This window comes from Zerene cesonia, chromosome 17 (assembly GCF_012273895.1).
Source record: "Zerene cesonia ecotype Mississippi chromosome 17, Zerene_cesonia_1.1, whole genome shotgun sequence".
Lineage (NCBI taxonomy): Eukaryota > Metazoa > Arthropoda > Insecta > Lepidoptera > Pieridae > Zerene > Zerene cesonia.
In genome coordinates this window covers 1,038,744-1,061,909 of record NC_052118.1, presented here as the reverse complement: position 1 = coordinate 1,061,909, position 23,166 = coordinate 1,038,744, and the positions used below count along the sequence as shown (strand labels likewise).

General features: G+C 34.7%; 2 protein-coding genes across 4 annotated transcripts; one reads left to right on the top strand and one right to left on the bottom strand.

Annotated features, from left to right (window-relative positions):
* Window positions 1-523: 523 nt before the first annotated feature.
* LOC119833256 (calnexin) lies at window positions 524-14,255 on the bottom strand. 3 transcript variants are annotated; one of them, XM_038357218.1, is made up of 13 exons: window positions 14,068-14,255; window positions 13,720-13,824; window positions 12,446-12,607; window positions 11,806-11,955; window positions 9,610-9,818; window positions 8,696-8,903; window positions 8,235-8,355; window positions 7,683-7,825; window positions 6,227-6,343; window positions 5,574-5,714; window positions 4,994-5,119; window positions 2,771-2,950; window positions 524-2,504 (listed from the first exon to the last, which is right to left on the bottom strand). In XM_038357218.1, the coding sequence occupies exons 2-13, from the start codon at window positions 13,822-13,824 to the stop codon at window positions 2,454-2,456; spliced, it is 1,713 nt and encodes a 570-aa protein (XP_038213146.1). In that variant the 5' UTR covers window positions 14,068-14,255; the 3' UTR covers window positions 524-2,453. The 3 variants fall into 3 exon arrangements, with proteins under 3 accessions (XP_038213146.1, XP_038213148.1, XP_038213147.1); XM_038357220.1 differs by lacking the exon at window positions 4,994-5,119 and adding an exon at window positions 3,864-3,986; XM_038357219.1 differs by having other exon boundaries at window positions 13,720-13,826; window positions 14,073-14,255.
* A 630-nt stretch (window positions 14,256-14,885) lies between these two features.
* On the top strand, window positions 14,886-22,257 carry LOC119833452 (N-acetylgalactosaminyltransferase 6-like). The gene is made up of 13 exons (XM_038357458.1): window positions 14,886-15,237; window positions 15,557-15,748; window positions 16,212-16,263; window positions 16,343-16,654; window positions 17,412-17,600; window positions 17,804-17,981; window positions 18,236-18,353; window positions 18,795-18,905; window positions 19,084-19,242; window positions 19,467-19,529; window positions 20,264-20,400; window positions 20,921-21,032; window positions 21,816-22,257. Exons 2-13 carry the CDS (start codon window positions 15,572-15,574, stop codon window positions 22,011-22,013), a joined length of 1,806 nt encoding a protein of 601 aa, XP_038213386.1. The 5' UTR covers window positions 14,886-15,237; window positions 15,557-15,571; the 3' UTR covers window positions 22,014-22,257.
* Window positions 22,258-23,166: the final 909 nt, after the last annotated feature.

Genomic DNA, 23,166 nt, shown 5'->3' with positions numbered 1-23,166 from the left:
ATTCAGGTCGATTTATATCACGGGATGTACTCGGCTATATCCTAGCTATATCCTATACACGTAGAAAAATTTTATGCAAACAGATTTGAAACACGTTTTTTGTTTATTTAGTTGCTCATATATTTGTGATTTATGTCGTATCTATTTTGTAGTCATGTAAATCAACTGTTCAATAATGAGTTTTATTCACTCTCGGTTTGGGTACATATTTCCTTGACAATGACAATTTCTAAATTTGGGGCAATTTGGCTTTAGGATCTATTGAGTTCTTTAGATGAAGTGAATATTGTCAAACATGTAGATGTGAAATAGATAATAAAAAAAAATGTTGCACAAGATTTTTAAAAATCATAATTTTTAAAATATTTCAATTTTTTAATATTATCTAGGTTGTGTTTTCAATCAATAGACAGGACATTATTAATTTTATATATGCATAGATATTTAAAGGTAATATATAACCACTTCCTCAAATTCAAATGGGTCAGTCAATAAGGAAATAAAAGACAAATAAAACACGCAATTATAAATTATTTATTTATTAATGTAAATTACAGTCCATAAACTCGTACCTATCACACAGTACATACATAGCTGAATACAAATATTTTGTTTTGTTTCTTGGCTATAGAATTCTCTTTATATATATATCATGAAAACAGAATGATATCAAATTATTACAATTATCATATAAAAATCAGGCCGATCAAATTCGTACATAGTTTAAAACTGAAATAAATGCTAAATGTCATTAAGAATAAAGAAATCATTTTATATTTTTGGAAAGTCAGTAACGAACAAAAGACATTAAGGATGAAAAAAAACACATATTTGTACGAATTTGAACAATCTTATTTTCTTTCTTTGGGAAATGCAATGAATAACAAAACATAGACAATATTTAGTTTAAATCAAACAAATACTTCACATACAACCGCGTTTTCGCTTACCTCAGCTTTAGACATAGCAAATATACATTCACCTATGATATTAACTATATTATATACTGATGTACATGCTGTACTTAAAAGCAATAAATGCTATGACAGAAGAAAATAAATTAACAATAATAATTATATATTAAGCTATGAAATATATCAAGACGGTATGGAGAAAATATTATGGTAGAAATATAGTTTAAACAGTTACTATTTTTACCGACCTGTTAACCCCACAACGGCCGGCGAGCGACTGACGCAGACCTTTTAATAAAAGCTTAAATGTCAAATCAGCAACTGTTCAAACTATTGTATTATATATCAATTTATTTTTACTAGCAACATTTAAAAATTAAATCTACTTGAACACACACATAAAATATCAATGAATACTTTACTCGTATGGAGAAGTCAAAGGATATAATTACATATGATGTAGTATGTAAAATGGTCTCCGCTAAGTTTTGGAGGTGTTATATATAAAATTTTATTTCGAGGCAAGTTAACTTAAGGAAAATACTGGAATTTTGAAATGTTAATTATTTTACAACCCTGGAATTATTATGATATAACTATAGAGGTGGGTGGATGGTTATTGAAAATAAACTATAGTTTTGTTAAAGATACAGTTAAATGAATTACCCTTTTAGACTATTATTATGTTTTACCGATCTGCTTAAAATTAAAATGTTTACGAGACCATGTAAGTATTCCGTTCCTATTTATTGTAATTTTCTTGATTTGATTTAAATACCACCTCTATCTGTCGCCTACCGTGTTCAAAAGGATTTTAGTATTTCTTTGGTAGACATGAGAAATAGTAAATAAAATGGATTTTATTGGAATATTTATAATACTTAATGTTGTTGCACAGTAGTTATATATTTTAAACATATATAAATTAATATAATTAAATTATTTTAGTTAATGGAATTGCTTGCCATACCATAAATCCACAAGAAAACTATTTAATATAATATTGCAAGTATATAAATAATAAATATCACTAAATACAGTCTACCAAAAAGCTTAAATACCTAAGCAAAGTATCCACTCCCTCGATAAGGAAAAAATTATATTGCGTTTGAACTAAAATTTTAAACTAACATCATGCCATCTCGCTTTAACGCATGCACGTTAACATGTTTGAGGGAGACGGCGCGATTGGTTTTTTAATTCGCCATTTTGGTTCACACGTTTGCTACCTAAACATTAAAATCGCATCGTTTGTTAATAGAATGACATCAAAAATATTTTATATAGGAGCATTAAATATGACATAGAAATTTCCTATTTAGTTTGATTCGTTGAAATGTAAGTGAAATTCTTTCGACTTGACTTGACTCTATATTATCATTATCTATGAGTTTGACGCATCTACCTAACGTATCATTTGAATACCAATTTTTTGAGACATTTACTTTTTTTTAATTTAGATTCATTTTCTATTTGTTCCAACAATTTTTTGATGATATTTCCGACATGTTGATCAACAAACGACAGCAGTCAGTTGGTTTACTCCTTACGTGGTTTCCTCTTCCTGTGCCCGTCCCCGCCGCCAGCCGACTAGAAATTAAATATAATGTCAACTTTAGCGATACTGTTTAAGATACAAATATTCAGAATTTCATCCGTAAGTAGCCGTCCAACCCGGATTCACCCTTGCTACATAATATTATATAGCCTGAGCACTCGGCGAAATCGTGGTAAAAATTTTAATAGGTCGAATAGTTCCCGAGATTAATAAAATAATTAAAAATAAGGACGTAGAACAATGCCCTTTACATTTTCATCACCGTTTTTTCATGACCGTGAAATTTATTCATAATTACCTCAGCGACTTCCTCCTCCACGGGTCCCTCCAAGTCGGCCTTCCCGGCCTTCTCCTTTGGTTCCGGCTCCTCCTCCTCTACCTCCCCATCACCCTCTCCCTCCGCATCTTTCTCTCCTTCCGCGTGAGGGTCGTCCTCCACCACCGCGTCGGTCTTTTTTATTTCCGCGTCTGCGTCTTGCTGCAATTATGTATATAGTATATTAATACAACTTCTTTTCTTCACTCGTTCCTATCTACTCAAATACATACAGTTTAAAACAAAAAGAAGAAGGATGCTTCTACTTTTAAATTAATTAATTTATTTATTTATTCTCTTTTGTCTAAAGACCTAAAAAAATTAAGTAACGCTTCGATATCGAGATAAATTGTGGTTCCAAATATTAAAAATGTTATCAAATTTGATACATAAGTTGGCAACCGGGACCTCTGTGTCCAGTGATTAATTTTATTATTATTATTATTTTTTTTTGTTTTTGGGCCACTTTATACTCATTTACCATACGGATATAACTGCGTGTAATATCTAGACAGTTATAGATCACCTTTAGGGCACTTTTTCACGCATCACCACGTGCGTAAATAGACTTAAACAGGTTATGTGATGAAAAATAAATTTGTAAAATTTACATGACTTGAAAAGAGCAACCACAAACTACAATTCTTTCCGTCGGCTTTTCTATGTAAAAACTGCTTTCCGAAACGGTGTCAAATGGTGAATATTTGCAAACATAAATTGCCGAACATTCTTTTTTTTAATGCGGATAAAATAAAATGTATATTAATCTACGCACACTAAATCTTTACAATCACGAATTCAAAGCGTTTCTTAAAAAAGTAAAATTCAATAAATAAATGTTAAGACTTTCAGTTTACCAGCTTCCTCCAGCTATCCAATCTCACGAATTATACAAACCAAGGAAGGAGTCTAGTTGAATAAATTACTTTTAGACTTTGAACCAGTTTCCACCAGCTCACGATCTCAACCACCATCCCAACCACCACCAGTTTCCAGCTGTCGATCCCAACCGCTGGAACTGAACCAGACTCACCAACCCATCAGTCAAGGTCCCATCTAGTGTGACCCCACTCACCGTCCTAGGTCCGCAGCACATGTAGGCAGTGACCCCGACGACCAGGAACGAGCCTACGATGAGCGCGGCGTACACCCAGGGGTTCTCGCCGGCGAACTTCAGGGCTCGCTCCACCACCGACTCCTAGAAATAACTCTAGCTGGGTGACTACCACACGATGTAGCTCTAGATGGGTTTATTAGCTAGCTTAATCTATAGCTCTACATATATAAAATGCTCGTGTCACAATGTTAGTTACCATACTCCTCCGAAACGGTTGGACCTTTTGATTCTTATGACATTTTGTGTGCATATCGGGTATGTCTGAGAATCGGCCAACTTCTATTTCTCATAACCCTAAATGATAAGAGTAGGGCAGCACAGCGTTTGCCGAGTCAGATAGTATCTATATAAAAATGGATCCCTATTTCCCTTGGTCACACCATCACGGGTGAACGGCTGGATCGATTTCAAAAATTCTTTCACCATTAGAAAGTTGAATTACACTAAGTGTACATAGGCTATATATACCAGTGAAACGGAGGCGAACGGCTAGTATATCTACATATATATGGGAAATATATAATATGCAATGTAAATAGTAAATAAATGAATAGTATGTATGATGAAAATAAATAGTAAATGTATGATTAGCGTAACATTAATATAAATGTCGGTACTGGGTAGTGACAGGTATGTATACGGTGGTTGTGGGTACAATTTATAATACATTTTAAATATACAATGTCCCAAAATAGCACAAATTCTAGCCTACTTGTACGTAAATAAAATATCTACACATTCGAGCCACCTCCGCCTATGTCTCAGTAATAACTCAACCCAATGTATAAGATCCAACTAAGAATAGAAGCTTTAATGACCTTTCTATATTAAAATCATCAGAAAAATTAGATTTTTTTTAAAACATGCAAAATATTTTTGCTCAATCAATAACGCTCTACTTTGTCCGACTTTTATATAAAATTTAAGTACAAACATTATTGCTCAACATAAATTATTATATCAATCGGTGTAAATTTATAGCCGCTAGCAAGATGGCGCTAAGTCGATCCTATTCTCAGTTGGATCGCATGGTACACATTCGAGAACATTCTAGCCGAGTCTAGCGTAGGTGCCAGCAGGTGTCGCACCTCCCTGGAGCGGCCCAGCAAGTAGACGACGTAGAGTGTGATGGGCACCGCGCAGTATATGGCGTACATGACCCAGTAGCCCGGCTTGTACTTGGTGGCCGCTAGGATGCGGCCCCATAGCGTTTTCTGACCGATTTATAACATGATTTTTTTCAAGGTATTTTTTTATTACTTTCATGATTTATTCGGATGTTGTTTACAAAGTCACTATAATCTTTAAGATTATTTGATTGCCAGATCGTATGAATATTTAAGAGAATCAATTTTAAAACGTTTTCTATATTACTTAAAACACTTTCTCTTATCAGATTTAATATTATTTGATAACAGAAATATGACGACTAATTGTAATATTAATATTTTCCTATATAGAAGATATCAATTTAGAGAAACCATTTTTATTATTCTCTTAGTCAGTCACTTGATTAAAAAAAAAGGATATATCACTAATCAGATTAATTGCTGATGGTTTGACTTGAAAAAAAAAATCCTACATAATTATTAAAAAAAAAATATATATTACTTAAAAAATTAATTTATATATTTCAATTAATCATACAGTAACGAATAAATCACTCACCGATTGACTAGTAATCCTTTCTCTCTTCAGTGCGTATGTTTGTTTGGCCCATTCCGCCGCAACGGCTTCGTCGTCCGTGATGATCAGATTGTCGAAGAGTAGTTGGGGAGACATGGACCACAGTTCGAATCCGACGGCCGTCTGAAATTTTATTAGTTCTAATATTAGTATACATATTAGTTTGATAAACATTTCAAAAGGGATTAAAAAAAAAGTTTTCGAAAACATTTTTAAATGAGGTTGAGTTTATTTTGTACATCATCATCACCATCACCAGCCCATATATGTCCCCACTGCTGGGACACAGGCCTCCTATGAGGGTTCAGGCGACAATCCACCACGCTGGCCAAGAACGGGTTGGCAGATGTCACATGTCGTCGAACTTTTGATTCTTGGACATGCCGGTTTCCTCACGATGTTTTCCTTCACCGTTTGAGCAGTGGTAATGGTATCCACATGTGCAGATAAATTGAAATTTATTAAGCGCACGTCCTAGGCCACATCTCAGCTAACAACAACAACCAGACGAGATCGTTGCCAAACGGTTCCCTCTTGGCCCATAGAAAAAAAAAATCAAGCTTTCCTCTATGAAAAAGCAACGAATATAAGTATGAATATATGCGTAGAATACAGACACAGGAGCGTATACTCACAACGGCAGTCATCTTGTAGGGCGCGTCGTCGCGGAAGTAGTGCGGGTTGGGCACGCGGCGCGGCGCCCACCGCCCGCGGTACTGCGGGTTCGGCACCAGCGGGGCGCGCCACACGCCCTGCCGCAGCATCAGCATCATCATCATCATCATCATTATTGTTGTGAGTTGGGTAAAAGGTATTAAATCTATATTATTAACTAGATGTGTGTCCGCAGCTTCGCCCGCGCGGTCGAAATAAATTTTCACGGTACAAACTTTCATCTCCTATTTTATCCCCTCGGGGGGCAAATTATCAAAATTCTTTATTAGCGGGATGCCTTCGTCATTACATTTATCTGCTTGCCAAATGTCCGATCTGTCGAGTGGTTTGGGCTGTGCGTTTTATGATATTATAAAGTTGAAGAGTTTGTTTATTTGTTTGAACGCGCTAGTCTCAGGAACTACGGGTTCGATTTGAGAAATTCTATCAGTATTACATAGCATTTATTGAGGAAAGCCATATGTGTAACACGGGCTAAGCCGGGGCTTACCGCTAGTTGATGATATCAGTTTGTTTGTTTGTTTGTCCTTCACGTCGTAGTGGAGCGGTTATATGATTTTTGTATCTGAATATAGTTAAGATAGGTTACTTTTATAGGGGAATATCAATCATTCCCAGTAGAAGATTATACACATGTTATCCACCTCGAAATTTATGTATTATGTATGTATGTAACAAGACTTTATTGAAACGTGTGATAATGTAATTGCGGGTTGAAACTATCTGTATTAGTTTGTAGTATAGTAGTAATATTTTGTATTTTTGTTATAGAGTTATGTAACAAATAGAGACCAATCGTGGACAGTTCACAAGTCCCGCTGTCTGTCCCTGCGTATACTTAGATATTTAAAACCACGCAACGGATTTTGATGCGAGTTGTATTTAACAGTGGAGTGATTCAAGAGAAATGTTTGTAAACATAATTATAATAAGCATAATTACGCCAAGCCGGGGTGGGTCGCTAGTTGATTATAAAGTAACATGATTTATACAATCGCGGTGACATATACATCAATTTTATAATTCTGGTTGGCCACAAGCGGCAAGCGACCGCACACCCACACATGGCGCCCACACCGCTACATATATCAGCGCGTCACAAATAAGTGCGTGCAGACGTGTATGTGTGTGCGACTATGTTCGTGTATACATGCATGTACGTGCGTGCGTGTATGTGCGTGCGTGTATGTGCGTGCGTGTGCACAATTGCGTGCGTGCGTGTGTGTGTGTGTACATGTGCGTACGTGTGTGTGCTCATGTGCGTGCGTGTGTGTGTGTGCAAATGTGCGTACGAGTGTGTGCTCATGTGCGTGCGTGTGTGTGTGTGCACATGTGCGTACGAGTGTGTGCTCATGTGCGTGCATGTGCGTGCGTGTGCGTGCGTGCGCGTACGTGCGCGCGCGTGCTCGTGCGCACCTTGTAGGCGGGGTTGGGCACGAGCGGCGGGGCCCAGGGCCCGCAGCCGGGCGCGGCGGCGCAGCGCGGGTTGTCCACCAGCGGCGCCTCCCACTCGCCGTCCATCTCGTCCTCCCAGTCCGACGGCTTCACCGCCTCCGGGTCTGCGGACGGACGGACGGACAGATTATAACACGTGAACGTATATTTTCTATGGAGAAGGTCATCGACGTCCCTGGGTGGGGAAGTACCGCTCCAGATGCCATTGATTGATTGAGATTTCATTTGCATCTGGAGCGGTACAATCATTTTGAATTCATAAAACATAATTATAATCATTTCAATGTTTGTTTATGTATTTAAATCTATTTAACAGTTATTTAAAAAAGAACTGATGTATGACCTACAATAAAAATTAAAAAAATTATAGGCCGAAAAGAAAACATTACAGTTTTGTCCTTCAGTGAATCCAATTTGAATAATAGTACACAAACAACTACATCAGTCACCAACTAAATGGCCAACTAAGCTTTGGACCAGTTTACTCAAACCTCACACTAGCAATTAACTCACCAGGTATCATCTCCGGTTCATCATCCAGCCATCCCTCAGGTTTGACTGCATTGGGGTCTACAATTTGAGCTGGCGCTTCCTCATCCCAGTCCTCTGGCTTGGTCGCTGTTGGGTCTACAATCTGCAATGAGCCAGAATTATTTAATTTCCTCTAATTTAGATCAGCAATAAGCAATTAACCTATAATATGTAGTGTTTTCTTTTTAATTCTAAATTCATGTATAATTAACTAAAAAGCACACACGATAATGGGGGACAGAATTCCAATATGTATATATTTTGTGTTTTGAGTTTGTAACACTGGGAAATTATAGGTTTTTAAAGGATTTCTCTTTTATACTATTTCTGTAGGTGACATCCTGTGAATGTGCTTGCTATGTTCGGAACATCACAATAAAGCAATGTTTAAAATCTATTAAAAGGCTTAAATTTGTCTAGAACACTATCCTAGTCACACACACCTTTTCCCGCTCATCCCAGTCCTCCGGTTTCTTATCATCAGGGTCGTCAATCTCTTCAGGTGGGTTCACCGGTGGTGTGAAGTCCTCTAACAGTGAACCAGCGTTAGCCTCTTTGCCATCGACATAGATTGTGAATGTGTTGTCCGGACGAACGACTAACGTGTAAAGATGGGGTTCCTTGTCTTTGTATATGTCGTCTAGACGCTGCCTGTATTGAAAAATGATAATAAAATAAAAAGTTATTTTGTGGTTACATTTGTGGGTTTTTAAGTTGCACGTGTCATCCATTTTATATTAAAACATTTTCTATTACATTTCTATGCTGTATATTTCATGTAACAGACTCCTCTAGGGGTGGTCTTGATTTTAACCCACTTTTAATAGACAGGTTTAATTCAAAGATTGTAGACTTATCAAGGATAGGTGGTTTTTTTTATAACCCTGATTAGAACTGCCACAATGAAATAATTACAGCGTTTTTTCTAGAATGTAAAAGGAAAGTAATGCTGGCACTATCTACTATGGTAGGATAAAGTCTAATTTTTAGTTTTATAGCATTAAAATGCTTGATAATTTTTAGTTTTATAGGATAAAGTCAACATAAATGTATGAAAAAAGTATGTTTTATGACAAATAAAAGGGAATGAGAAAGACGAGTAAAAAAAGTTGGGTTATTAGGTCTTAAAAAATATATGCTGATCAGCATCAGATCAGCATCAGCAGATCCCGACTTTAATCTATTTTTGTGACAAAATTTTATTCAGATCCAATCAATCGATTTTATATTAAAGGCATGTTAAATTGAACTTAAATTTTGAATCTCAATAGAAAACGTCGAAAAACGGATATACTATGGTTTATCAGAATTATATAAAACCATTGCAAATTCCATTCAAAACTAAACCCTAACTCACGTGGGTTTCTTCGCATGTTTCTCCTCAATTGTACCATTCTTGGGATTCTTGTGTCTGAAGATGAAGTGGAGTTTATTATCGTTCCCGCACTTGTCGGGCCCGAACATGATGGTGTATGGGGTCTGGTCGTGAAACTGTTTGAGGTCGTTCTTGGTATTCACCCCCTTGGATAGGAGCTTGATGTACGCACCGCCGCAGTTTTGACCTTCCTGTAGAAAATACGTTTGGCTCACATTTTTGATCATGCTTAACGTCTATGTCATTTAAGGACATTTTCTTAATTATTAAAAAAAACTGCGATAGAAATATGTTGTCTCCTAAATGTCTGTGTGGCCTAAATAGTTTTTCTTGAGAACCTATATGATTAAGTATGTGTAACACAACCTTAATTATGGTACTCGGCAATTGCAAGTAAATAAAATAGAAAGCAACACGCCCATATTGTTTTTGGAAGCAACCTAGACAAACATTTGAGTTTGTTATATTAACGAGTGGGACAAAATCTAAGAACACCCTAGTTTTATGGTATTTTCATTACAAAATACTATTAACCAACTGTTTATGGGTGCATTTACACCTGATCAGCGCACACAGAAATAAAATACAATGAATTATAAATATTTGTTTTTTTTTTTTAAATCAATCTTTTCCATTTATATTTGTCAAGGGGTAATGATCTTTTGTCTTTAAAATGCGCTGTCATCTCGTAAAACATATATCTAATAAATATAAAATCACGTGGAAATATAAACATGGCATGAATCCAAAATTAGGATCGGAAATGTATCTTTATAAATACACGGTAACGTCATTGTACTCGTTTATATTTATGATTCAGAAATTGCGTGTTTTTTGTATATATTACAATTCCAGCCCATCGTTTAATCGGCTTAACGTATTTTGATGGCATTTTCACCGGTATATAATGGGTCTTGCCCTACTTTTTTTAAAGGAACGAATAGATTTACAATGAAAAAAATCAGTGAATTTAAAAAGCTCAACGCGAGAACGAGATCAACCAATTCGGTCAATTTTTTTTATTGTTTTTGTTGTGGTACAAGGAAACCTTCTTTGTGGAGAGAAAAAAGCACGCGGCGGACTGCTAGTATATATATATATATATATATATATATATATATATATATATATCGATATCATTCAAATATACACTTGTTTTAAATTTTCAAATCGTATAAACTTCAAAGTAAGACGCAATAAGAATCTTCCATTTCACATATTTTCTAGAATGTTCAGAGCCGATAAGTCAATTAGCGCCGCGCCAACGTATGAATGAGGGCTTACGGTGCATTATAGTATGATGAAAGAACACTGTGACTTGCATAGGGAAATTTGTTTAAAAATAAATTTTTCATATCTTGGCACGGTCTGAAGGTGTTTATTTGTTTTGGAAAATCGTTATAAATGAAGCGAAGGAAGTTGGTTTTAGTTTACTTTTATCGTTGAACACCTTTTTGTGGTCAGCGGTTTAAAAACCATACCACCGGCTTGCGGCTTCCTTCCGGCTCCGCCCGGAAAGACCCGGGCTAAAACGCAATAAAAAAAATATATTGGTAAAAACTCACAAATTCACAAACTTTACCTCTTTTATATAATATATTGTATATAAACAGAAAAGAAAAAAAATACAAAACAATGACAACACATAGTTGAAAATAAACACATACACACATGTAAGGTTAATGTGTTTCTCACATAATAATTAGAAATTACGCAATTTACAATCTTGCAATGTTTAAAACCGAAAGCCAGTTAATTAATAATGACCCTGAATGCATGATTAATTCCAAAAGTCGTTAGTCGTAAGTTAGTTCCAAAAGTTGAGAATTAAAAAAAATTGTTCCTATTTTGAATATTATAGACTAATGAACTACTCAGATCTAACAAAATTATACAGAAGTAATTTATGTTTGCTTAATTATTTAAGCAACTTTTTCGAAATTTATTTTTATTATAAATACACACAAATAAATAGAGAAAATGAATTGTTGGTCGGTTATATCTATGCTATTGTGCCAAGACTTGAAAAATCTTTTTTCCAGGCCTTCTTATGAACGTAATGGATAATGGAAAGTCATTGGAACGTGTTATTTTACATCTTATGACATATCTCATAATTTATTTTAGTATTCTAAATATTAATCTTAACATTATAACTAAATCTAAACCATACAATACCTGCATAGTGACTTCATACTGTACAACAAACGGTTTGTCTTTGAACTCAAACGGCCTGTCCAATAGAGTTGCGATGGCCGCATGCTTGGCCTCAGTAGTTAATACGAGACCCAAGTCATCCTTGAGCAGACGGCGGGACGGAGCTTGAATCTGAAATTGTATTTAATGATAACCATCTATACATATATTATGAAGTGGATGAGTTAAGTTTGTTTGGTTTAAATTGATATTTTTGTTTTGTTTAATAGTTCATTATTCAGGGAAGGTGATTGGCTCTATTACATCATATTGATTGGATTGAAGTAGAAATGAAATTAAACAATTGGAAAAATATATAATTTTCAAAATAGACACATTGCGTGGTTCAGCTCAGCATAGAATATTATGGGATCTATGATTTTAAGTTATTAGATTACATGTTAAGATTTCGAGAAAGAAAAAAAAAATTCGATGATATTTGAACGCAGCAGCGCAGTAATGAGCAAATAGTAAAGAATTAGGAATGGGAAATATAGTTTTAAGGAGGAGTCCTTTATCCTATCTCAAATTTAAACATATAATTTGATCAAATATTAATGTTTAATCACAAAATCCATGTACATAGTTTAACATTAACAAAAATGATACAAATCACACTCACCTCCCACTGTCCATCGTATTTAGCAATGGTCTCATCAACACCCTGTTTCTTAGCTTCTGATTTCACCCATCTCTTTTTGAAGGCTGCTTCATTGTCAAAATGTTCCGCCAAGTACACTTTTTTGGGGTCAATTTCTGGTGTCTGATATCCATCTTCTTCTACCTATGTATAGACAATTTTGTTTACAGTGGGAATTAAAATACTGTAATATTAATACCTGTAAGTCGTAGATTCAACTATTCAGTGTTGTTATAAGTGGTTGATAAAAATTTAATGGAACTTTTTGCTGATACTTAGAATAGCTTTATCTATAACATACTAGCTGCGCCCCCCGGTTTCACCCGCGTAAATCTGTATAAATATCAGGATAAAAATTTGTTGTTTATTCCAGTTGTCCAGCTATCTATGTACCAAATTTCATTGCAATCGGTTCAGTAGTTTTTGCCTGAAAGAGTAACAAACATACACATACATTCATCCTCACAAACTTACGCATTTATAATATTAGTTGGATCTTTGTTCAAATGAATCCCTATTTTCCATGGTCACTGCATCACACACAAACATCTGGACCTACTTCCATTTTTGTGTTTTTTTATAATTAGTAGAAGGTTCTAAAGAAGAACTTAGAAGTTAGGTTTAACAAAAAAAAAAAAAAAAAAAACATAATTACTTGGTTGAATAATACTGTGGTTTGATTTCACAGGCAAGTGACAATATGGAACAAAATATTCATAACTTTCCCAGACAAGGAAAATTACAGCCACTTCATTAAATGGCTTGACATCATTCAGGCTGTTAATAAAACAGGACTGTATAATCAAAAGGCTAGGTAAATAGGGCTAGGTGGTGACCTCAATCAACCATTTTATTGGTGAATAAAATGGTTGTTTTTATCTATTAGCTGTACATATGTAGAAACTTTTTCAATTAAAATTCCACTGTAAATAATAAAAGAAAATGAAGTTAGGTGAATATCTTCATATCCAACTCATTTAACTAAAATTGCATTCTCTATGCTTATCACACATTCCATTCCATTCTTAAATTTATAATCATATTGTAAATAATTCTTATCTGATTATAACATGCTCTGTATTTTAAGGGCACTTACATTTCAAATATTCAAAAAACCTTTAATTTAGGTATGTACATTTCAACAGAGAATTTTTTTCTTTAATATGTTGCAATTCGAAACATCAGTTGTCCGGAAAATCAAATTTAATACTAAAACTATGTAAAAGTAGGTCAAATAAAAACCTACAATTACTAACCTCAACAGTAATTCCATCGTCTGCATTTTCTGCCTCGGCATTAGCACACGTTGTTACGACAAGCACAATAAATGCGCTTTTTAAAATAACTCTATATAGAGCCATCTGTAATAAATCCGAACTGGTTATAAACAGCCACGAACAAATCGTAATCTAATTAAATAAATAAGCCGAAGTCCAACCGGCGCAGTACCTACTTTAATAAATTATGAATTATAGAGGCCGGATGACGGAAGTTCTCAATAAAAACTATTTTAACAAAATAACGAAACGCATTTCTTTACAATTACTATTATTTTTTAATAAATAATACATATTAGCACTATACAAATTTTTTATAATACATACCTTGCTCTTAATAAAACTTTAAACGCAGGAACACATAAATCGATTTCTTTCAACAATTTTTGTTTATATTTATTTAACGCTGAAACAATCGAAATCTGAAAGCCGCAGTAGATCTCTAAAATAATAAATTGATTTCAAATTGAAATAAGCATGCTTGCAGAAGTCGGTTTGTAGAATAAATCTATTTCTATTCGTTGTTCACCTTAATTTTTACTCTGTGGCTAGCTCCAATTGGCTGTTTATTAATTACAAAGCTTGTTTCCACCAATTGTGATGGAACAGTTGTCCGACATTTGTCGGTAAATGTCAGATTAACAGTGTCAAAGACGATGCAGAGTAATGAATAAGTTTGGCAATAGCCTCTAAAGTCAGTGAGGGCAGTAGAAATGTTACGATGGAGGCTATTACAGTATATGTTATTGTTAACCCATTTACAAAATTACGTGTTAAGCTCTTTGCCGTTGAAGTATTCCATTTTCCACCTCCTGACTCCATCATCAGATCATTTCAATATTACCAGATTTTACTGCATTTTATTTTTTTAAATTTACTTAAAGCTAGATTTGAATGCACAACTCTAGCTTAATCGGACATCTTTACTCCTAAAATTTATGTTTGCAGTGAATAAGAGTTTTTTTTTTCTCTTTTTAAATATAGATTTGACATAAAATTAAAAGCGTGTTAAAAATGATTATAGTACCTAGGATGTACCTAGGTAGTTTAAAACATGTTCAAAAACAGTTAATGAAAATCGAAAATGGCAACTTATTTGCAATTCGAATGTCAGATGAAATAAAAAACATTGTCAGATTTCATTTGACTGAACCAAAACAGCAAATAGCGATTAGCGATTTACTATTTCCTTTAAAATAAATTAAATAATGATTATATTGGAGTATTTTACAAAATCTAAGTATGCTAAATAGAAAAATTGGTGAACATTATAACTGTATGTGAAAAGATTTTTGTTAACAAACATTTATTAGTTATATATAGCTCAGAACGATGAATATTTTTAAAAAGTAAAAGGCAAGGCCTGTCGGCTGTTTACTTAGTTGCCGGTTCCTTTACTAGACCGGGTTCCATGTCAATTGATCAGGTTTCTTATAAAAGGGTTTATAGCACCAGTGTCTAGTTAGTATATTAACTTTTTCTTAGGAGCATTTCAAGGTAAGTTTATCTATGAAATCAACAAAATCAGTGTACATTAGTATTATCTTATCAAATTATAATGGATACACGACAATTCCTGTGATTAATCTAATGTATTTAAATTTAGGACAGGAGACAATCATTAAATTATAGTTACAGACACATCTTTAAAAAGTAGACAGTTTATTGTTATAAAGCAAAATAAATAAATATACCACTAAATTCAATGATATTTAATAAAATTTTTCTAATAGGTGAAAAAATTCAGTATTGGTAAATAAGTATAAGTTACCTATTATTGTTACATAAATAAAATGTTTTTTTTTTCTGCTCATAGGTAAAATTAATTGTAATGCGGCGTAACTTCTGGAGGCTGTTGCGGATTCGTAACCTTATTATAATTATATTAATAGTGGCTACAGTATATATATTGAGAACAAAAGATGTAAATTCAATATCTATTGAGCCACTAAAGCAGACACTCCTGGGCAGTGGAAAGAAGGATTATTTTCAACCAACAAGCTTAAAAGTATGTATTAGAAACCATATAAGAACTAAATACATCAGAACTGCTGCATGTTGGTGCTGCAACAATTATTAGTACAAATTAAAAAATAATACTTTACTAAGTATAACATAACAACTAATTTAAATTTTCAGTACTCAAAATTAATTTATTTTGCGGTTTTCATAATTTTAAAAGTGCATATATCTGGAACTACACTAATTTTCTAATTTTTTTAAATCTTGTATTTAAAATTCCCGTGTCACAATTTAAGTAGTTACCAAACTCCTCTGCTGGACCAAAACGGCTGGTCTTTTTAGCCTTTTATAGATTCTTATGAAATTTTGTGTGCATCTTGGGTATATCTGAGAATCGGCCAACATCTATATCAGCTAGTTATTAAATAAAAAAAAGAAAAACACATAAAATGTGTATTTCAATCTTTATGTTGAAAGATAACTTATCAGAATTTTAAAATTCATTTCAGAAAATAGACTGGCATAATTACAAACAGATAAAATATGAAAGGAAACGAGTGGGTGTGTATAATTTATTGTTTAAAATAATTTCTTAACAGCAAATAATGCAATAATTATAAATAATTGATCAATATTTAAGGTATCGGTGAGCAAGGACTGCCGGCTCATTTAACGAAAAGAGAAACCAATCTGGAGAAAGAGTTGTATTCAGTAAATGGATTTAACGGAGCACTAAGTGATAAGATACCCCTCAATCGCTCCCTGCCAGATATAAGGCATCTAGGGTGTCAAAAACGTCTCTACATTGAGTCATTGCCAACTGTAAGTGTAGTTGTCCCATTTCACAATGAGCATTGGAGCACATTGCTACGAACTGTGGTCAGTGTTCTTAATAGATCACCGGAGAAGTTGATTAAGGAAATATTTTTAGTGGACGATGCTAGTACCAAAGGTAAGCTATGTGGATGTTTAATTTTGATACAGTTAATTGGTCAATATTAAACATATTCATGGATGATGTTTATGTGGAAATAAGTTGCTTATTTGGATTTGGTTTATGTATAATATTTATGAATGAATGAATAAGAAATTATTGATTATTCACAATATAGAATACATTTTGAAAACTTAACATTATAAATAAATAGATAGTCAACAACAGCAAATTATGTATTAAAATTCGAAATGATAGACTAGTTATGTATTTTTTTGTATTTTATAATGGTAATGGCCATTTTTCAGCTGCAATCTTATTACAATATAGATGACACCTAGCTTACTCGCCTTCACAAGTAGGGCAATTACCTGACTCAAAAGCCATGACAATATGAATATTGTACTTTTTGAGTTTGTACAACATATCTATAGTATTAAAAACATTGTAATTCAATACTTTAATTTTGAGGGGGTGTTTATTAATTTAAATGTAGAATATTTTTAAGATTGATGCCAATTATAAATAAAGGCAAAATATGTCGAACATAAAGTGTTCAAAATATTTGTTCAAGGCTTACTTGGGAAATACCATCAACTGTTTTACTATTTAATGCACTGATAAAGTAAAGATAACACATGTTGAAAGTGATTTATTAGCAACTCTGTTAATATGTAAAAATACTACTGTCTGAATGTTTTCTATTCAAAAACTATTTATATATTGTATGTAAAATTTTCTATCTTATATTTATAGCAATGATTTTATGTTTCAGATTTCTTGAAGCGAAAATTAGATAATTATCTTAAGTTTAACTATCCGAAAGTTAAGGTAATTCGTCTTAAAACTCGCAGTGGACTGATAACAGCAAGATTAGCAGGTGCGAAGCAAGCAACAGCTGATGTACTCCTGTTTTTAGATTCTCATACCGAGGCCAATGTTAATTGGTTACCGCCGCTGTTAGGTATGTATATTGATTTTAAACTATTACTATATAACATACTTATAAATGTGCTACCTCTGCTCTGGATATTTATGGAAAATTTAATGTTTATGGGCGGTGGTGATAGCTTACCATCAGGCGAACCACCAGCTCAGTGGCCTGCTATGACATATAAAAAAAATACCTGTTTTTGTATGTTACAAATAAAAAAAACACTGTTCCAGAGCCCATAGCCCTTGACCCACGTACAGTGGTGTGTCCATACATAGACGTGATAGCATATGACACGTTCGAATACAGAGCCCAGGACGAAGGGGCTCGGGGAGCGTTCGACTGGGAACTGTATTATAAGAGGTTGCCGCTGTTGCCCAGAGATGTGGCTAATATGCCTGAGCCGTTTGAGTGAGTATAGTGTTGAGATGGGAGTTTTTTTTTTTTGTTTTTAACACGCCTTTATTTTTTATTTTTAGAGGTTTTGTATAAATTATTCGCAGACTATGTTTACTAATGCTATGTAATACTAAAAATGTACACGAATAGATTTTTTGCTGCACTCTAATGTTTTCTTCGTAACATGACAATTTAAAATTTAAATAAATGTAAAAATAATTGTGTCTTTCAGTTAGACTTATTCTGGACACTTTATTATTTTGCAGGAGTCCAGTAATGGCCGGAGGGTTGTTCGCAATATCACGTATGTTCTTTTGGGAGCTGGGCGGGTACGATCCTGGTCTGGACATTTGGGGTGGGGAACAGTATGAATTGAGCTTTAAGGTGAATTTTATATGAGATGTTATGTATAAGATATCCACTAAAGATTATGTGATGTGATAGTCGTATAGGCATTCTTCGAGTTTGAGTTTTAAGTCTAACAGTGAGTTATTTTTTTTATTTGTATAGAAGAAATTTTCATTAAGAATTTATACTTAAGAAAAAAAACAAAATCGTATTGCAATATTACGAAAAATGTGGTAATTTTTCTCTGTTTGTATCTGCGATCATTTGCAGAGTTTTATCCATAGATATAAATATACTATTTACTAATAAAAAGGCAAACCTTTTAATCCAGCTGTCTGTATGGATGTGAAGCATTTTATATCACTTTCTTATACAATAAATCGTGATCCGATGTCCATTTGTCCTTATTTTTCTTAGTTAATTGAATCGTTATCAAGAAAACGTAGAAAATCTTTCAGCTCATACATTTGTCCGCAGATATGGCAGTGCGGCGGGCGGATGGTGGACGCGCCGTGCTCCCGCGTGGGGCACGTGTACCGCAAGTTCGCGCCCTTCCCCAACCCGGGCCATGGGGACTTTGTGGGGCGGGTGAGTACAGAAAAAAAAAGAAAAAATTTAAAAAAAAAAGAAAAAAATATCCTACAGAATCCGTGACGGAATGCGATTTGAATATTCAATTTATCATTTTACAACCAACTTGAAATCTAATATGCTCATTCATTAACTATTCTTTTTACAATAATCCTGAACGTTTTGCAAATTTCAGAACTACCGTCGCGTTGCAGAGGTGTGGATGGACGAATATGCACAGTACTTATACAAGAGACGACCTAAATATCTGAGTATTGACACTGGGGACATCTCGGAGCAGAAGGCACTACGAGAGAGGCTTAAGTGTAAATCCTTTAGATGGTTCATGACTCAGGTGCGTTGGTGAAATTTCTAACTTTTTCTTACATTGTCCTTTCAGTTGTGTTTTTCAAAGCATAAATTATATTTTATTCATTGTTAAGTAAGAACGTTATTCTTTGTGAAATAAAGGTTTCGTCTCTATTAAAAGGAATACTGTTTTATTTTCTATTTCTATTATTAAACTATCACAGAGGCGATTTTTTTTCTAATACTTTAAATTGTTGACATGATTTTCAGATCGCTTTCGACTTAACGGTGAAATATCCACCGGTTGAACCCAGTCCGTTTGCTGAAGGACGCGTGAGTATATTATATCTTGACTGACTGGCTGATTGACTGGCTGACTGACTGACTGACTGATTGATCTATCAACGCACAGCCCAAACTACTTTAAAGATTTAAAAATACATAGACACACCCAGACAGACAGCGGCAAGTGACTTTGTTTTAAGACAGCAGGAAGTAACTCTATCCTACTAACTGTTTGGTGATACAAGTTCGGTTGACGCTTAATATAATAAGTACCTGGATGACCGAGCTTTGCTCGGTTTAACTTCGTGAAGTTAGATTGTTTATAAGCGTTTTTTTTCAAGATCGTTTAGGCATTTTTAAGTGAACACGTGCATCAAGAAGACACAAAACAATATAATCTGTAAGAAACTGTAATTTACCAAAATGTGAGGGATTTTAATGCCTGTAACACAGTTTTTACTAACACAGGCTTATAAATTGTATTATTTAGCAGTTTTAATAAAGACTTTATTATTATTAAAAAAAAAAATGAGTCTAACCTCAAAGCAAACGCTCATTGACTTCGTTACTTAACAACGCCATTTGCTTTAATTATTCACCAAAAAATAGTATTATTATTCGCCAATAGATGTCAGGAAGAGCCGTACCGTACACACTACTGCATATAGACTATATATTATACACTATCATTTAGCGTGGCGACGCGTCGCCACGGCATGCGTCGCCACGCCAGCAATCTGTTTTACGTGCGGCTATAGATGTTTCACATCAAAAAATTGCAGATTCGACCGTCATCGAGCCCGCAGCTGTGCGTGGACGCGCACCACGGCGAGCAAATGGACAAGTTGCATCTCAAACCGTGCTCGGACTCGCCCAAGGCTGAGCAACATTTCGTACTCTCCTGGCATAAGGATATTAGGTGATTGTTTTATGATTAATGGACAACTATGATGATATTGATGCAGTTTATTTAAAAAAAATATTTTCATCTTGCCATTTCGAACATTCTTGACAGAATTAGTATTAATTATTAATTAATAAAAATTCATATTGTTTCTTCGTTATTGCAAAGTAATATATTTCTGATTGAAAAATAAAAAAAATAATATATTCGCTCGTTGAAGGCTTGTTGTCACCCGCTCTTGGCCAGCGAGGTGGATTATAGCCTGAACCTTCATAGGAGGCCTGTGTCCCAGCAGTGGGAACATATATGGGCTGATGATGATGATGATGATGATGAATATGATGATGATGATAATGAATATGATGATGATGATGATGATGATGAATATGATGATGATGATAATGAATATGATGACGATGATGATGATGAATATGACGATGATAATAATGAATATGATGATGATGATGATGATGATGATGATGATAATGATGATGATGATAATGAATATGATGATGATGACGAAACTCGTCCCCAGATCGAAGTCCCGCTCGATGTGCTGGGACCTGCCCGAGTCGTCCCCGCGCAGCGCCGTGCTGCTGTACGCGTGCCACCTCGGCGGCGGCAACCAGCTGTGGCGCTACCACGCGGTGCGCGCTCTGTGACCTAGCTTTGCACGTTCTAAGCTCTACCCATAACTTCTTTTTTATGTCATAGCGGGCCACTGAGCTGGTGGTTCACCTGATGGTAAGCGATCACCACCGCCCGTGAACATTCGTAGAGGCTCAGACCTCTGAGAATGCGCTGCCCGCTTTTAAGGGATAAGGGATAGGGAAAGGATCGATGACTGGAAAGAAGGAATGGACTGGCAAGGGCGAGGAGAAGGAAATAGGCCTCCTTCTCACCCACTCACCGTACGAAACACAATAGCGTGCTATTATTTCACGCTGGTTTTCTGTGGGAGTGTGGTGCTTCCCCGGTGCGAAATGGCCTAATTCGTGCCGAAGCGTGCTCGACTACCACAATAGGCTAACTCATTATAAGGTGGAGGTACTTGGCTCTATATATTTAACTACATACTTAGCTCTACGTACTTGCATCTTCGTACTTAGTTTTTTAATAGAGTGTTTGTGTGTTCGAATTGTAAACCGAATTGTGCTGTTCTGAGCTTATTATGATTAGTTTAACTTTATAAAATGTTTACTGTGTATATGTATATGAAATATGAAAATAGATCGCATAAAAGACCTTGTTTTATGTCACATAGAAGCGAAAAGATTTCTTTGAATTTTAATAATTTTTTTTAGGTTTGGTTATATTGAAAATGAAATTAAAAGTCAGGTTACCTCTAGTTTTGTGTTCACAAGTAAAGTCTTTATGTTTCTGTTATTGCTTACTCAGTTTTAAGAGAATACTTTAACATCTATCCACAGAAAACCAAACTCCTAAAACACGGGACCAACGACAACTGTCTCGACTGGGACCGTCCCACCAAGGACCTGTTCATCCGTCCCTGCGACGGTAGCGACACCCAGCAGTGGGACGTGGAGCATGTGGACTGGGACATGCTGGGCCAGTGGGACAGAGTGGCCCAGCCGAGAACTGGCCCCGTGGAGGACTACAGGGAGTGACTCGTGGGGTGATTATTGTAACTCGATAGAAATATTTTGTAGGAATTGAAATTGATTACGTTAAATATAGTAAAAAAGGGAGGTTAAAGAAAAATCGCTATCAGGGTGGCAGAGGTCAATATATTGCGTAGCAGTATATTTGCAATAAATAACTCATAATGCCTTTGTTATGTTTGGGGAAGTGATCATTTTTATGTGAAATTTTCATGTGATCTAGGAGAAGGCGTGTGGAGAAGAGGGGGGGGGGGGGGGGGGGGAGGATTTGGCATAAATCTTATTTCAAAGATGATAGGAGATTTTGAAATTAAATAAGCATCACGAGATTAATAGAATGACATTATGTTTTTTTTTTATTTTAAAAATTCCACTTAGCCGTTAATATATGTGTGTTCAAAAAAAAATTTAAACCGGTTCCTTGCTCAGTATTGCACTGGTAACGCGAGAGCGCAGATCCGAGGGCTCCTAGGATGGTTCGGTTCCCGGTGGGGACTAACGAATAAAACACGTTTCGGTCTCTTTTCACATTAAGACTCTCCTACGTGCCCGTTAAGAAAATCAATACTAAAGAAACACGTTTAAATTGCATTTTGCATCTAGCAATACTCCATACCCCACAAGGGCATACGGAAAATTGTCTTTTTTTTGTGTTTTATATTAAAATATACATAGATCTATGCTTAAGTGGGTTGGTTAATAAAGAGGTAGGTTAAATGTTGTGTTACATGAAATGCATTAAAATTTTGTGCGTTTGTCTGTTTATCAAGTGCACAGTTCATCAAGAAATGTGTAAATTTAATAGGTAAATAAATCGTTCTATTACTTGTTAAAGAATTATATTCTTAATGATAATAATATTACATGCGAATTATTGATAAAAATGTCGCACATCGATGCAAAAACCAATAAATAGCGATATCAGTATTTATATGATCGATGTTATAAATAGATGTGTAAATTAAACCTAAACAACTGTCAATTTTTAACTTATAGCGTAAAAAATAGTAGTTATGTACTTTAATTGAGGCTTTATCTATGGTTTGATTTAATTATGTTAACAAATACAATAGATTACTCGCCATTTCACAACATTACATCTTCAACCGACTTCAAAAGAGTTGTTATCAAAAAAGACAGATATATAGTCTAGCGCCAT